Here is a 17338-nt window from a genome sequence, read left to right as displayed (position 1 = left end):
CATTAATACTGGTGAATCCTAACTCTGGGTTGGGTGTCATATAGGGGTCAATAAGGAATTAAGTCATCTTAAACTGAGCCCATCATGGAGTTTTGATCATCTACTGATCTGAGACACAAATCCACATACACTCAGACATAAATACAGATTTATGATTCTGTGCCATAGTGTGTTTATATATGCACATGCGTTATGTTTGTCTGTGTGGAAACTACAGCTCTGTGGGGCGGGTCTCTGGTAGTTAACCGTAGCCTACTGTCTATATTTAGCCTTAAACCCTCTCCTTTCCCTTCTCTGCTCCCCTGAGTGACCCTCGCTCTGTACTGCAGGCATTTCCATATCAGAGCATGGAGAGACGGAGCTGGCTTACGAAGATTGAAAGACAGAGGGAGTTTCTGTTGAAAAGCTGCAAGCATTTAGTGTATTGATTTACAAGTGGCGATGATGTCGGAGAGGAAGTTTAGACTTCAGGTGTATGCGGGAACTCTGCAGTAGTTTGACGGCTCAGTTAGCTTGTTATCCATGTATATAGTTCAAGACAATGAGTACATGTAGTCATCTTTTGACAGCCTCTCTTTCTCCGGTGTAACTATGGAGGATGGCGAGTTGGTAATTCGGTTGCCAGGGCGACCTGACTCATCCGTGGGCAATATTAGTTGTGGTGCTGGCGGTGGGTTTGGTGAGACGTTGGTGTTGCGGCACAAAGAGGTTCACCACTTCTTCTTCGTCCCCTTCAGGGAGCAGCCCATCTACAGCACGAGGGCCCACGTCTTCCAGATTGACCCCAACACCAAGAAGAACTGGCTGCCCACCAGCAAGCATGCCGTCACTGTCTCCTACTTCTACGACAGTACACGCAATGTCTACCGCATCATCAGCCTGGATGGCACGAAGGTGAGCAGTTGATTTTGATTGGTTCTGACCTGACAAACTTTGTCGCACACAAAACACAGATTTCATCATACTGCATCCATTGTTATTTTTCATTTCTGCCAACTGGTTTTATTGAGATGTCACACAGCACTCTGGGAGATTTTAGTGGCATTGTGATCTACTGAGTGTTGATGATGTTAATAAGCCCTGCACTGCAATCTAATGTGCAAACACATCTTAAAAGAGACCAGCATTGAAACCTGTCCCAAGACTGACAGCTCATATTTCATTGTGTTTAGGCATGCGACTTCTGCGTTTATGTGCGCATGTCTGTGTGTCTGTCTGCACTTCAAAGTCTACATTTTGTCTCGATGGATATTTCTGCTGGCCATGGTGTGATTTATAGGCACGGACTAATCCTCACCAGTTATGGAGGGAGGAGGGGTCAAGTTGAATGAGAGAAACAGATGACAGAGTGAGAAGAGTGTGTGGTAGAATAAATAACAAGAGCAGCAAAAAACGAAAAGTGTAAAGGTAAGGGATCGAGAAGGTCTGATAAATGTAAAGATCACCTAGTGTGTGTGAACCATTTTTGATGGTCAATTGAACAACCATCTCATATCACACAGCACTCAATAGATAGTTGATCACTAAATTCAACTGTTGCATAACACACACACACTCACAGACTGCTACTCCTCCCGAACTCATCATCATGTATTGATGCCAACCAGAATGCCAACCGTTACACAACACTGCTAATTGATCAGACATTAATTTGTTCTCCATTAGTGTTATTTAACAAGGGAGGTTGGATTATATAAGATCTAGAGATAGCCTTCTGTTTTAGCTCTTGTATATTAAAATAAATAAATCTTATTTTCAACGAATCTATTAAAGACCCAAACAAATGTGTTAATATGTCTCTCAATACTTTCTGACTTCCACAATCCTGTCTGTTGCAGTATGCCCAAGCCCATTCTACTACAAATATAAATCTTTAGAAACCAGTCAAAAGGCTCATTCCTTTCATAAAATGTGTTTCTCAAACGAGTGCATAGGTGTGTTGTTGGTGACTATTTTCAGCAGCAAATTTGGTGCGCTTGTAAGTATTTATGGCAGCAGAACGGTGTGCTGTGGGATTGACACCAAGTAAACGAGACTGTCCAATATAAGCCTTTCGGTGAACTTAGGGAGTCCACGTTTATCCTTTTAAAGCAATGTGACAGTTTCCAGTGCAACAGTGTGGCTCACTGATGTTTAAATAGTTTGTGGATACAGACAAATGGTACAGAGGATTAAACTATACTTTGGATACACAGACAATACGTGTTAGTAGTATCAATACATTGTCAGTTTGGGTCTTTTCAAAGGTGTTGTTGACAATAATAATAATTTTGCCAGATTTACTTTTTTAACGTCAAGGTCTAATATTTGAGCGCTCACCAACTTTCAGATTCTCTTTTTTTCCATCTCATTTCCTAGTTTCTCCCCATCAGATGTTTCTATCCACCACTGTCTTCCTCTCTCTCTCTCTCTCTCTCTCTCTCTCTCTCTCTCTCTGCCATCATGCAATGTGTGTGTATACATGTGCATGCTCATGTCTTGTCTAACTAATTGTGGATCACTGAATCCGTGACTGAAGGCTTTCAAAGTCAAACTCAACAGCCCTCTGTTAACTATCCATACACACACACACACACACACACACACACACACACACACAGCACTGCTTGTTATGATGAAGTATAGGAATGCAACTATGATTAGCCAATTGTTTTGGCACCACTGCAATATTGTTTGGAGAGTCAGAAATACACATGATCAAGGTACTAATACCAACAGTTCTCAACGATATAATGTTTCATTTATATTTGTATCTGTAGTCCTGATTTGTGGTGTGAGTAATCTTCATTCAGACATACAAAAAACACATACTTGGAGCTAGAAATTGTCCTTGGCTCTTCCTTTGAGCCGCTCCCTCTCTATACTCACACATACACATTACACACATTACACTGCCGTAAATAAGTTAATTTAATATGTATTAAGTGGGTTCCTTATGTCCTGCAGGCAATAATTAACAGCACCATAAGTCCCAACATGACGTTCACAAAGACCTCACAGAAGTTTGGCCAGTGGGCGGACAGTCGAGCTAACACCGTCTACGGCCTGGGATTCTCCACTGAGCATCATCTAGCCAAGGTACCAACCCATCCAACCCCCACACACACACACACACACACACACACACACACACACACACACACACACACACACACACACACACACACACACACACACACACACACACACACACACACACACACACACACACACACACACACACACACACACACACACACACACACACAGGTCAGACGTGAGAAGCCAGAGGAAGGGGGGCTTCTCTTTTCTTCTTCTCCCCCAGTCCCATCCCAGAGAGAGGATGGTATTTCAACTTTCTTTTCACTCTAGTTGCTATTGTTTCTTTCAAGGTGTAGAATCGGCTTGGCAGTTGCCCCTGACGAGGCTTTTTTCTCTGTGTGTTTATGAAAGTTAAGCATATCTGTGTGCTCACGGTGTGTGTATGTGAGAGTGGGTGGTGATTTCTCTCCTCTGCAGTATGATTAAGCTCTATCGTGAATCAGGGAGGCTTACACCGTTCCCACTGTCAGAAGAACACACACACGCACACACACACAAAACAAGCACACTCAATAGTATAAACTGATGTCCTGAAATCAAAGACATTTCCTGATTCATATCATATACTGGACACTAATAACATGAGGTGTTGTGACCTGAAGGTTGTCAGGTCAGGTGTTCTCTCCTCCCTCAACTAAGAAGTGAAACATTATGGAAATATGGCAGCCCAAAGATGGACTGAATGGTGGGTGCTTTAGAGTTTAAAGGGGAACTCCCCCAATTTTACATTGGTTTAGTTTAGTTTATTTGTCATGTGACTTTTGAAAACCATTATATTATGTATATATAGCCTTGATGACGTCACCAGACTCATCCAAGTTTTGGGGCATTACTCCAGTTAGTGAACAAAAGTCAGGGTATCTCTGTTTCTTTTCCTTTGATTTTGACCATTCCTTTTTAAAGATATGTGTTTCCCAAGTCCCCGAAATGTATGAATAAGCAAGCCTAAATTCATGGATTACCCAATTGATGGAGTATCTAATTATGTGACTTTAAGGCAGACAGTTACAACAGAACAATATGCACATTCGGGTGTTCCTTTCCAGGTAAATAAATGTTTAACCGATAATGCACAGTAATGTATAGTATTTCCTATTGTTTGAATGTGTTAATATGTTATATTCTAATAGTGAATAAGATGTTTTTCAACTTTAGACCACATAAAATACTTCAAATTGTTAAAACTGCATATAGATACTCCTTAGACATAGTTCCTCTCAACCACTGTGAATCAGTATTTTCTTTACTTTAATGGTTTTGTTCACGCTTACAGTGTACCTTATGTTTCTATAAGCTTTATTTCTTTCATTTAGATTAAGATATATGTTATATAAAAATGTCTTCAAATATCTCAAATGTATAGCATGTTTGGTTTGATAGATTCAATGTGCAGTTTTGACAGCCAGTTAGAAGTATTTTATGTGGTCTAAAGTTGAAATAATCAGATTCACCTCTCAGATCACTGAAGTGGCAAACACTCCTGGAGCACTTACACTAAAAACTACTGCGTTTAGATCACTGGACCAGAAATATTATATTACACTGAAGTGAAACGATATTGAGTTACTTATTGGAACTCCACTAATAGCAGACACAAGACTTCAGTAGTGTTGTCAATTTGATTTCCTCGACACTTAGCCCTCTGCAGTACTGTATAAACTAAATTACTTTGTAACATTGAGGGAGGAGTGTCGGTGATGAACCACACCCTAAAGGGACACAGTTGAAATGTGCCAGGGTGTTTATATTTGCTCAAAGCCCTTCAGCTGAGCTCACTTTACTGCTTCAGGATTGCTGGATGTATCTTTGCCATTGACTAAAATAACCCCGGAGATCACTTCAGGCACCGACAACTTCTGATTAAAGACACAAACTCAACTAGGAAAACACAATGGCTATTGTGTTCTGTGTGTGTATGCTTGTATGTGTATATGTCTATGATACAGAGGTTACTAATGGTGACCTACTTAGCTCATGTTTCTGCTGAGGCATTGTGGGTAAAGACCATAAGTTCAACTGTGTGTCGTTATTGGCAGCAGAGTTACCCTTCCTCTGGCTTCACGTTTGACCTATTAGACGTGTGTGTGTGTGTGTGTGTATGTGTGTATGTGTGTGTGTGTGTGTGTGTGTGTGTGTGTGTGTGTGTGTGTGTGTGTGTGAGTGGCGCACGTGTGTTTCCGTGTGTGTGTATGTATATAGGGTTAACAAGATTAAACCATAGTGTTGTATGAATTACAGTCTCATACTTATGGATGTCCTCTGTGTCCAGTTTGCAGAGAAGTTTGCAGAGTATAAAGAAGCAGCCCGGCTCGCTAAAGAGAAGAGTCAAGAAAAGATGGACATGGCCACGTCCCCTTCTCAGGTACGTTCAGTTCACACCATCTTAACCTCCTGCCACCAATTCTTAACCTTTTTATCAACCTTTTGACCTCCTGTTACAGGTATGGTGTGTATAATGAACATCTGGTCAACAGGTCAACCAAACAATGTGTTTTCCCTTTGGTGTTGTTTTGATTGATCCATTATCAGAGGAGGCGTAGAGGCTAATTCATGAAATATTAAATAATTGGATCGAAAATGGATACAAAGATACCTTTTTAAGGAGAAAATGTTTTGAAAAGGTTGATGCTAATAGAGTATTCAGATTACTTTAGTAAAAGGATCTGAATACATTAATGTGAAGTTACCTTTTACTGCTGCATGAAGAATAATAGTCCTACCATAATACTGTACATTTTCTCTGTATGTATCCACCCTGTACATTATAAGAAAAATACAAAGCTGTATGTGGACTCTCCATAAATTAGGGAGCATAATTAGCCTGTATGTTAGGTACTTTTCTGTGTGAAATAGCAATTGAGTGTTTTAGGGCATGTGTAACTGCATTTGCGGTAAAATTAGCTTGTCTCAGAGGATAATCCCCAGAGAACTCTGTTCTGTAATCTAAAGGCTGTTAACAGGCTCCGTGTCCTCGTCTGTTTGTTATGGAGGCTATAGGGGAGCAGCCCCCTGCTGTACTACGCTCTATTACTGGTACTACTAATGCTGCGGCCTACATGAAATGCCACAATACCTTGTGCTTCCCATTAGAGGATGTTTTTAATGAAGCCAAGTGGACAGCTTCGCTCTCATCAGGGGTTGAAGGCTGCACGTGCGCTGGCCACTACCACTCTATACTGGTAAAACTGGAGTGGTTGCTGTTACTGTAAAGACTGTGGCCTCTTTTCCTCTTTTTTCTGCCCCTCTTGATACTAGAAACATAAACTACAAACTAGAAAACATGAGAGGAATTATTCCACAAAAGCAAGAGGAGAAAACACAGAGCTAATGCCATAGGCTGGTCCCAATAGGCCAGACCCCGGTGGACATGCATTGGGAACTGATATTAAATGGTGTACTAATCAATGTGGAGCTATAATCTTTCTCTTATCTCCCCCTTCCTTCTTGTCCATTAGAGACATACAGGCAGTGCCATTGTGCTACAGTATCGTGCCCAAGCCCTGAGTCTTAATAGCTTTGTTTTATGTGCGAGCGGCAGCTAAATGATTTGTCTCTCGTATAATTCTGTGGTTGTATGGGATATAAAGATAAGCATTAATCTGTAATTCTGCAATTTCCCAGTGCTATAAGCTATTTAATGGCCTATAGGCATGTGTAACTGTTCACTAAGACGCTTACAATTTTAACACCACAGCAAGAGCTTTATGAGTGTGAGAGACCTCAACCGCCTTAAAATACATGAACACACCTCTATCATTTCTCATTAAGGAGGATTCAGATTAACGAATGAGATGTGTCTGTTTATCTCGTTGCCATCTTTGGTACTAAGAGGTTGTTAAGATTCCTCAAGTTAATTATTACGCATTTCATAACATAACATAATGTATAAGTTATTATGTTGTAGTCATTTATTGTAAGTACTTTTCTATTAATTGTTTGACATCATTTGTTAATTAAACAATTAGTATAGAAAATCAATTGTATGATTGATTAAATTATCAAGAGAAAGAATCCAAACTTTTACTGTTCTTAAATACAAGTTGCTGCTTTTCTGTTTATTAAGTTTTGAACTGTTATGCTGACAAAATTAGACATTTAAAGGCGTGATCTTGGGCTCTGGTGTGTACAAATTAATCAATTAATTGTAAACAATTATTGAAAGGTTCAATAGTTATGAGAATAGTTGTTAGCTGGTCTTTCTTAGCTCATGCTTAATACTGTCCAGGTCTTCTCATTTAAATTACTGTTTCTGTTTTTGGTAATGTTAAACACACCCCGTATGCTGAAGGCATAAGCATCCAGACACAATTTAAGAACAAAACATTTAGCAGATATAAAAGCTTCTTCGATGTCATTCTGTTTTAATAATTACTAGTTATTATTATTCACATGAGAAAGTATCATACAGATATTTATTTATATGGAAATGTCACAAATGCCTACATTTTACAAGAAAACGATTTCCCAATTAAACAAAATAAAAATAGCTGAATCGGGTATCAGTGACAATAGATTAATCTAATATTGGATATCATTATTTTGTGGTATCCAATAACACGTGGGCGACGGTTCCATCGGCGGCTCGATCCCCGGCTCGATCCCCGGCTCCGCTAGCCCATGTCGATGTGTCCTTGGGCAAGACACACACTCCAAATTGCTCCCGTAGCTGTGCCTATGGTGTGTGAATGTGTATGAATGTTAGTTACTGCTGATGGTCAGGTAGCACCTTAGCTCCTCCCATCAGTGTATGAATAGGTGTGAATGGGTGAATGATGTCAAGCGCTTTGAGTGGTTGGAAAACTAGAAAAGTGCTATACAAGTACAGGTCCATTTACCATTTATTTTAATAAATAACAATTAAGTACATTTATATCTATGTATTTATTCGTTGTTTTACAAAATTTTATCGTATATTTACAAACTTAGTATCGGCCTATACCCAAAGTCCAGGTAGTGGAATCGGGTGTTTAAAATAATGAAATATATATATATATATATTTTTTTTTTTACATTTTATTGATGTCTTGTGTATGTCTAACTGGCATTAAAAGCTGAACAACTTTGTTTCACATGTAGGAGTCTCCAGGAGGCGAGCTCTCGTCACCTTTGACCCCTGTGACTCCACCCATGGAAAACATCAACGGCACGGATGACATCTGTGACACAACTCCCAACTCAGACACCCGTCCAGAGCCATCTCAGAACGCACTGGCCTTTGCACACAGGTACATCTCGCATGGTGATGTGTTCACTGTCCCGTGTTGTCATGTTGTCTATACCACAGTATAGATGTAACAGTCTGACCATATACTCTCATATTTCACATAGATTACACACAGAGAACACTAAAATACATGAATTATTATGATTTATTTTCTCTCAGTTTTTCTGTCTGAGGCACAGAAGTATTCACCTCTCTTCTCCTATTTCTTTCTTTTCATCTGCGTGCATCAATTTATGTTGCATGTCAGCATGGTAGTGAAATCCTACTATTCACGGCTGCTCTCTCGTGTTTTTCCTCTCTAGGGAGCAGTATAAGACTTGTCGGGTCTGCTCTTTCTGATAGGATTTGTAATGACATCCCTGACTACTGCAACATCTACGCAAAACAAAAAATGTTCAGGCACACATTTCCCCAAAGATAAGAGCTTGAATGCAGGCCGACAACAGGGAGGGTCTTCTTTACAAAACTTGGTGCACTGCTTGTTTACTAAGTGCTAACAAATAAGGTTAAACAGCACACCGTCACTCCAGTCAGGAGCAATATTGGTGCAATTAATTATTTCATTCCTAATCACACACTGTCACTTCACAACGACCAGCAAAACAAGTTACTGTAAGTGTTTCTCTGGTATGAGGAATTATTCAAGTTATTATTTTGTCCAATCTGAGCATGCTTGGTAAAAGAAAAAGAAAAAAACATTTATTTATTATATTATGTATATGTGTGCCTACTGCAATGCAATAATATCTTTTTAAATGCAAATTAAAATCTTTTAACTAATGTTGTTTATTGCATTAAGGAATATGTGACGATGTCACTTCTATGCATGCAGCACTACTGTTACACTGTATACATTCCTGCTGTTTTGTGTCCTGCAGTTGACTGAATATTGAAATGGATAATTCATAATCCTTTTGATTGTCAATAATGGTTCATATACAATAGATTGTATAAGATAAGGTCAAAGTGACATGTAAATATTTTTGATTTGTATAATGGCTTTCTGAAGAGGTGTGGCTGTGTGGTTCACCAAAAAGGTGTTGATGAAGCATTTATGTAAGACTTATATAACATGCTGTGGGTAGTGGGAGGCAGAGAAAGAGCAAGACAGATGGTGTGTGTGTGTGTGCGTGTGCGTGTGCGTGTGTCAAGAGAGAGAGAGAGAGAGAGATATGTATTGTATAAAGTCTGCACATGAGTCACTGATACCTAAACATCCACCAACTGCACACACTACAACAAATAAACTGAACAGGAGGGCACTGGTAATGAGTTTGAATCATTTGAGTGAGTGAAGAGTTTTTTTCTCAAGAAAGGAAATGTTCCTTTTATCTCCTGTCACCTGTAGTCGACTGTACACAGAGGTATTTTTACTTGTAAAATCTCTGTAATCTCATTTCATTATTTCTCTGGCTGCGATTCGTATTAATTAAAGATATCAATCACTCGCTTAATGTATTATCATTCTTTTTTGCTTAAAGATGGGTGTCTGAGAGGAGGCTTAAAACCTTTTTTAATTTGTAACCATCATTGTAGAGATCTTTTAGCGACAGAGTTATTTTTAATAGTGTGTTGAAGTCTCTAAAGCTGCGACAAGCTCAAGTGCAAACGCTTAGAAATGCCTACCGCTACATCATGAACTCGGTAAGGCTACACAGATCTGAGTGTGCAGTGAGAGCAGAATGTAGCGAGGACACCCACTGCCTGCTGCAGTCTTGCTGCTGATGTGTCTATAAATGCTGCATGCGTGGGAGACCGGGTCGACTTTCGGCATTCACGATGGCAAGCAAACCTCAGTCTCACATTATGCAGAGAGGGTAGATGCTTGGACCGTTCAAATATTTCACCACAAAACCCTCTCTTTTCTGTTCTCTCTATGATTAATTCTTCTTCCATTTAACATCTGTAACCACAAGGTAGCCGGTTCGACCGCCGCTCTCCCCATAGTTGCTTGTCGAAGTGTCCTTGAGCAAGACACTGAACCCCAGTTGATCCCTGGACACTTCACTGCAGCACACTGCTCCTTAATAACTAAGGATGGGTCAAATTCCCCAATAAAGGGATCAATAAAGGATACATTATTATTATTATTATTATTATTATTATTATATCTTACACATGCATCATCTCACTATCACCTCGCACCGCAGCTCCTTCAGCCTTTTCTGAGCCTTAATCTGCAGTTAAAATTTATTTTCTGTCAATTTGTTTGGCGGTGTATGACTTTATAGTTTATTTTATAGTGAAAAGAAAAGAATAAAAATAGTTGGAGTGTATTTTTAAGGTGTTTATTTGTGTATTAGGCATGAGTGTTGAGACACACAACTGTCTTTTTGCATCAGATGTTTGTCTCTTTGCAAAGTGTCTGGAATTAGAAGATGACTTATATCCATAACATATACACCACTCTGCTGCTTAGTGGGGCTGTGTAGGCAGGTTTGTGTGGGTGCATTGGGCAGAGGAAGAGAGGAGAATGGGATACAGTCGTTTTCAGGACTGTGAGAGGGTTTTTAATATCGCAGGATGTAGGTGTGTTTGGCAGTTCTGCAATGGAGTCATTCTGAATGGTTTTCTGAATATTGGAAGACCTTTTGTTGGGAATGACTCGGCTGTATGTGAATGGTCTTCTGGTGTTGGAGGATGTAGGCGTCTGTCGGTGGGTTTGTGGTAGGCTTGTGGGAACGGAGACGCTGCCGATGTCATACGTCAGGGTGCTACAAGCGCCTCCGTTCCTCCAGTGCTGCCATGGCAACCGCTCTGGCTCCCTGCTTCTTGAAGTGCTCTGTGAGGGGGAAGAATCTACCTGACGACGCACAGCGGTCAGGACGCGGCAAAAACACCAGAGGGCTGTAGAAAAACCTTCAGGTTTATGTTTTGTGTTTTTTATCTTTATTGAGCCTGGGAGGACTCAATAAACACTGTGATGTAGTAAACCACAAAACAGAGTGTCGATGTTTTATTCAAGAGTCATGGCTTATGGGCAGTGTGTAGCCTACATGTTATGTTCAAATCACAACATACATTCTTAATTCAATTACAAAAATGAATAAATAAATGTAAAACCAGTTTAAGCTAAATAAAATACAAGAGTAACCTGACAACCCACAAAATCTGGTCCAGTGCTGTGTCTCGTCATGACATCATGTTGTAGCAGAATATTGCTCTCACAAAACAGATACAAACAGATAATGATGAATCTGTAAGACGGAAACAATCTTCTCTCCCAGATACAGAATTTTAGAGTCTGTGACTATAATTGTTTTTATTATAGAATTGAAAAACATTGCAAAATTGCATCAAGCTGATGCAATAAAGTAATTGCTTTGACAGTTTAACATCACAACATGACTAGAAGTGAAATTATAACAAATTGATATAATGAACAGCAACTAGAAAATATAATTAGCAAATGAAATCCTCATGATAAGGCATTCATATTCTGTAAATAATCACATCAACTTCACAATCATTTACACAGTAGCAGCTAACTTACCCACCATGTTTCTCACACACGCCTTCAGCTCTGCTCTGCTGTCTTCAGCCAGAATTGTGCTCAGGTGGTCCCCTGAGACCTCTCAGCCAGACTCATTTAATGAAGACAAACACCAAAACATCTTGCACTCTTTTCTCTCCTCCGATTCTCCCTCTATCGCTCTCGCTTGCTTTCTCTGTCTTTCTCCATCTTCACATCTTGACGTCTCGCCTGCTCTCCTGCTCTGCGAGCTGGTGTGTGGGGTTTATACATTGGCGGGGCTGTGTGCCTTGGTGACAGCCTCGCTCCATGTGTGTATATGTGTCTGTGAGTGGTTGTGTGTCAGTTGATATGAGCATGTGTAGGATGAAGTGTCGTCTCCCTCCTATGCGTCAGACACACTTGCACTCGCAGAGGGGGTGGCTGTTGTGTAAGAATTGAAGGCACCGTGGGAGTCCTGCGTGAATTAAATGGGTTTTCTCTCTTTTACACTTTAGAGTAGGTGTTATGGCAAATGGAGTACCGCTGCAGTGTGAGTGTACATATATATGTGTGTGTGTGTGTGTGTGTGTGTGTGTGTGTGTGTGTGTGTGTGTGTCCGTGTTAGTGAGGGGGCAGAACAAAAACTGAAAACAACATTGTTATGGGTCATACCCAGACCCTCAACATTTCTTGAGAAAGCCAAGCTTGCTTTTGTGTTTTTCTGCTGATCTGTTTCCACCGCTGGGAAGAATTACTGTGAAGTATGTGGGAGTAGGAGCTTCTTTTCAAAGGTACTTGACTCAATGTCGGTACTCAACAAGGTTTAGGTCTCTCTTACAATCTCCAGAGTCAATGTGAGAGATGGGGAGTGGGCATGATGAAAATCTTAAATGAATGCCTGCAATGCTCACATTTAAAAGTGGAGATGCGCAGCGGAAGAATTTTCCCACCAGAGTTTGTACATATATATTACTCTGAACAATCGACTACCGAGACCATGTGCAGCCTATTTCTCCCACACATGCCTCTCCTTCATGCAATTCAATCACTTTCCCTTATCTCTCATCTCATCTTCTCCTCTGTGAGTAGCTGGACAAGATTAGGTTCCGGCCAGTCTGATGATAATCTCAGATTACAACTCATGTGGCAGGCCGCTGCTTTCACAGCTACAGGCCAGGAAGTGCTGACCTCCAACTTGAGTGCCCACTGCAGCCTTTGTTTGCTTTTAGTGCTGGGGCAAAAATGGATGGATGAATGGATGGTAGGATGGAAGGATTTTTGAATGGTCCCCAGCAGTACAAGCCCAGGGGCCCCAGAGGTTGTGTGGCCAAGGTCCTGTTGTACTCTTAAATCTAAAATAAAAGAGACACAAAGAGAGACACACTCAAAACGACGACAAATAGATGCAAAATAACCACAAAGGATAACTAAGAGACTTAAAACTTAGCTGTGTCCAAGGTCCTGTTGTCTCATAATCAATGGATGGATGGATAGATGGATGGATGTTTACAAACAATAATGGTTCTAATATGTTTTAGAAAAATAAACCTTCACATGAACAACTTACTCTTTGCAGAATCAGACATCATTAGCTTTTCCGAACACTTATTATCTTATGATGCTTTTGGTAAACTGTCAGTATGAACCTCTCTGTGTTCTGCAGCCCTGCCATGACAAAACACTGGGAGGCTGAGCTGGAGGCCCTAAAGGGGAACAATGCCAAGTTAACTGCCGCGCTGCTGGAGTCCACAGCCAACGTCAAACAGTGGAAACAACAACTGGCTGCCTACCAGGAAGAGGCCGAGAGACTACACAAACGGGTGAGGGATGGGGCACAGAAATGCTTGCTTGTTTTCATGTGTGATTAATTAATTCAAATTAAATAGGAGTGAAGAAAAAACAGGCAGATGATTGTGAGAGGGCAGATGATTGTTGGCATGAGGGAGAGTAAAGAAGAGGAAATAAAAGATGGGTTGAGAACATGATTCTGTTGTGACCATCTTTCTCCGTGGATCTAAATCTTGATTTCCATCTTGTATTTCTAGGTGACGGAGCTTGAGTGTCAGAGCATCCAAACACCAGTGATCAAATCCCAGAAGACTGAACTCAACCAAACCATAGAGGAACTAGAGAATACACTAAGGGATAAAGAAGAGGTGTGTTTGCATGCGAGTGTGATCTACGTTCATGCTACACAGCCTTTTAATCTGCTTTTTATGTCCTTCAGGAAATGGAAAAATTTAAAGAGGAATTGGAAAACATGAATGACCTGATGGAGCAGAAAGACACGCTTACCCAGAAACTTGAGGTAAGCGATACAAATATGCATTACATATGTAACCTTTTCCCAATCAGCACATCCTACATTATTATTTACCTCCAAACAAACTTGCCAGCAATGCTGTCTCTCCTTCTCCAGGAGACAGAGCTGCGCAGTCGAGTGCTGGAGGAGCAGCTGGTAGGGGCCGAGCAGCGGCTGGAGGAGAACCAAGAGGAGCAGGAGAATTTCAGGAAGAGCTTGCGGACGCTGCTGGAGATGCTGGATGGCAAGATCTTTGAGCTGACGGAGCTCAGAGACACCTTGGCCCGGCTGATCGAGGAGGCCAGCTAGAGACTGAGCTGCCAAATCTTCACAGACAGAGCCATATGATAATTAACATCCTGATACTCGCTACTCACACACATTGATTTAACCCACTATGCCCCACCTTCCTCCTACACCCCACGCACATTAGAACTGAGACACTAAACTGCCCCAATTATGATTTAGCTCAAAAAGGGCAGCTAACTCCCCACTTACCTTGGAGGCATCAAGCTCCAACCAACCGCAGTCACACCTGTAGTTCAAGACAACACAGGGACTACCTCGTCTTGCCTTCTGATTGGCTGGTGTAGGTGTAACCTTGGTTGAATTGATCTCTCCTGAGGTAGAGACGCATGTTGTGGAACACTGCAACTGTTCCCCAAACCACCCACACAATCTCAAAGAGTTAACTTGAGATCTGTGCCTCAGTGCCATCTGCTGTTTGTCCGGGGGAGCTGCACTACAGCTTCCAGCATCACAACATCACACACACACCCCTTTTCTTCCTCTCTAAACTGCCCCCAGAGAAGTGCTGAACAGAGAAACAGAGTCCCATGTTTGAGCACGGGCTGCCAGCGGAGTGTCAACAGATAATTAAAGGCTGACTCTCAACAAATCAGTTAGTCTTACATATTGGCCAGGGCACACAGGGCTGCTGGGAAATTAAGTTTGGTTTACTTATCCAGAATTACTTATCCACACCCTATTCACAATCCAGCATAATTGATGAGTATTGAATCTTCCAGAGGAGTTGTTCATGCCACACTGAAATTGTAGAGGGCAAGTGCCCATGTTAGATTCGGCTTGAGAAATCCTGTATCCAGACTGCTTCCACCATCACAGACACCTGACCTGTCTTCCTGCCAAACTCAGTGTGGCGTGTGTCCCCAAATAAGGCCTGACCTTTGACATAACGTGTGCCTTCAAAGCACATATGCGTTGACACATGTTTGTATATAATATGTGTGTGTGATTTGTGCTGTGACCCTGTTTTTGGACATCAAGGCCCACACACACACACACACACAAACACTGAGCAATACCAGACAGGCTCTATAAAACACCTCTATATTACTCTATCAGGTACTCTACTCAGTGGACACATGCAGATAGGTCAGATGCAACTCAGCTGATCCCCCCCCCCCCCCCCCCCCCCACCCACCCTCCCCCCCTCCGACAGAAAGTTAACTACTGTTGACCGCGAACCTGTGTGGCAGCCCTGTCTGGTTGAAGTAGTGCTTAGTGAAGGGCTTATAGAGTGTCATCTACGTGTTAGTAAATCTCCACCCTCAGTGAAACTGGCCACATATTTTCACTCTTCACGGGTGAATATAGAACTGTACTCAGTTTCTATTCTTTTTTTACACAGGATATAACAGTGATAATATAATTATAGAACTGTATAAGATAACTTTCTACTCATGACATTGTAAATGAATGGATGGATAACTCAAATACAGTAACGCCCTGCAGTGGCTTATTGTTGTGTATTAACCAATGGAAAAGTATTGCATAGTTATTATAGAGTATCTATTCTGTAGGTGAACAATGAAAACCTTTTTAGTATATATTTAAAATGCGTAACAACACAATGTATACACATAGTGTTAAACGTTCTGTACCAAAACATACACTTCTAAAGCAGCTCATGTACAGGTTAAATCCCAAAACTGCATCTTAAAATCTCTTTCTTTAAAAACTTTACATTTCTAAAAAGCGATAGCCTCACATGAAATTCTGCTTATTCTACCTTTCAATGTTTGCACTAAGTTATTACACTGTTGTAACTACATTATATATCAAGAGATTTGCATTTAATACTAGCACAGCATAATTATTTCATTACAAATATTGTAGTTAGTTACACAGGTTAATACACTGGAATAAGAACCATGTAAAGGAAGTTACCCATTTTTATTTTTTTCTGGTTTAACTTTGACAGTCGAATGACAGCGATGGAATACCCTGATATTAATGCTATTGTTAATGAATGCCTTTGTACAGTAGTGGATAAGAAGCTTTTCATTCTCCTGTTTTGTAACTTATGGTATTTAAATGTAGGTATTATTATTGTATTTAGAGGTATGAGAAGACTGGCAATATTTTTGACTATTTAAAGTAATTTTGAACTCATGATATTAAAGAGGTACCTCAGGCTTATGATGTTCGTAGATTGGTAAGACGTGTGTGTTTACAGGTGAAAGGATTTGCCAAATGCTGGTGAATAACGATCAGGAGACACACCTGTCGGTGCTTCAGCCAAACTAAATCCTTTGTTGATTTCCAACAAAGATGGCCCTAGCAGGCTGAGAACACACCTTTGTGAACTGAGAAATGCTATGTTTTATATACAAATACAGAGACAGCTGAATTCAGTGTGTGCAAATTGCTTTTGTTCTTTGTTTTTTAAGAAACACATTAACTAAATTATTCAACAGTGAAACAGACAATCTCAAAATTTGCTTCACATGGTTTTATTCAAGGTTGTAAATAAAAATTAAAAAAGGTTTAAACAAATGAAAGTGGCAGGACTAAAGGCAAAATGGTATTATTGGAACAGTATGTTTATACTCTACTGTGTAAAAACAGCTGCAGCAATTAATAAGTTCAATGTTTTAGGCAATCAATCTGAACTCATTATCACCCATCAACCGGTTTCATCCCTTTTCTTGTACTTCTCTATATTGATATTTCACAGCGGGTCATACAGTCTGCCTGTGTGGACAACAGGTATACATAGGAAATGCTCAGAAGAACACACATCACAAAAAGGTTTGCCTGGAAATGCTTTGGAGAAAAAACAGGATTCAAACAAAGCAGTGGAATGCAATGCATGTGTTAAGGTTATTTAAAGATAAAGATCAGTGTAAAACGTATGTGTTTCTAAGGTCAGTCAGGTTATAGATAGTTGATTCATTGAAAAGGTGTTCTTCTGAGCCCAGTTTCCCAAAATGTTGAGCACTTTGTTGGTCATTGCTTAATAAACCTACGTAAA

At 40.5% G+C, this 17338-nt stretch overlaps 1 protein-coding gene across 1 annotated transcript; it reads left to right on the top strand.

Moving 5' to 3' along the window:
* Positions 1-591: 591 nt before the first annotated feature.
* homer1b (homer scaffold protein 1b) lies at positions 592-14370 on the top strand. Its single transcript, XM_034541843.1, has 8 exons — positions 592-894; positions 2947-3078; positions 5351-5443; positions 8158-8306; positions 13423-13579; positions 13805-13915; positions 13987-14067; positions 14179-14370. Exons 1-8 carry the CDS (start codon positions 592-594, stop codon positions 14368-14370), a joined length of 1218 nt encoding a protein of 405 aa, XP_034397734.1.
* The last annotated feature ends 2968 nt before the right edge of the window (positions 14371-17338 follow it).

This window comes from Cyclopterus lumpus, chromosome 9 (genome assembly GCF_009769545.1).
Source record: "Cyclopterus lumpus isolate fCycLum1 chromosome 9, fCycLum1.pri, whole genome shotgun sequence".
In the NCBI taxonomy this organism is placed as follows: Eukaryota; Metazoa; Chordata; class Actinopteri; order Perciformes; family Cyclopteridae; genus Cyclopterus; species Cyclopterus lumpus.
The sequence above is the reverse complement of the archived record's forward strand: the minus strand, read 5'-3'. Positions and strand labels throughout refer to the sequence as shown.

Excerpts from the sequence above, each read along its gene's own strand:
- homer1b (XM_034541843.1), top strand. The coding sequence starts at position 592 with ATGGAGGATGGCGAGTTGGTAATTCGGTTGCCAGGGCGACCTGACTCA. Across the intron at positions 5,444-8,157 it reads TGGCCACGTCCCCTTCTCAG|GAGTCTCCAGGAGGCGAGCT; the intron begins GTACGTTCAGTT and ends TTTCACATGTAG. Across the intron at positions 13,916-13,986 it reads CACTAAGGGATAAAGAAGAG|GAAATGGAAAAATTTAAAGA; the intron begins GTGTGTTTGCAT and ends TATGTCCTTCAG.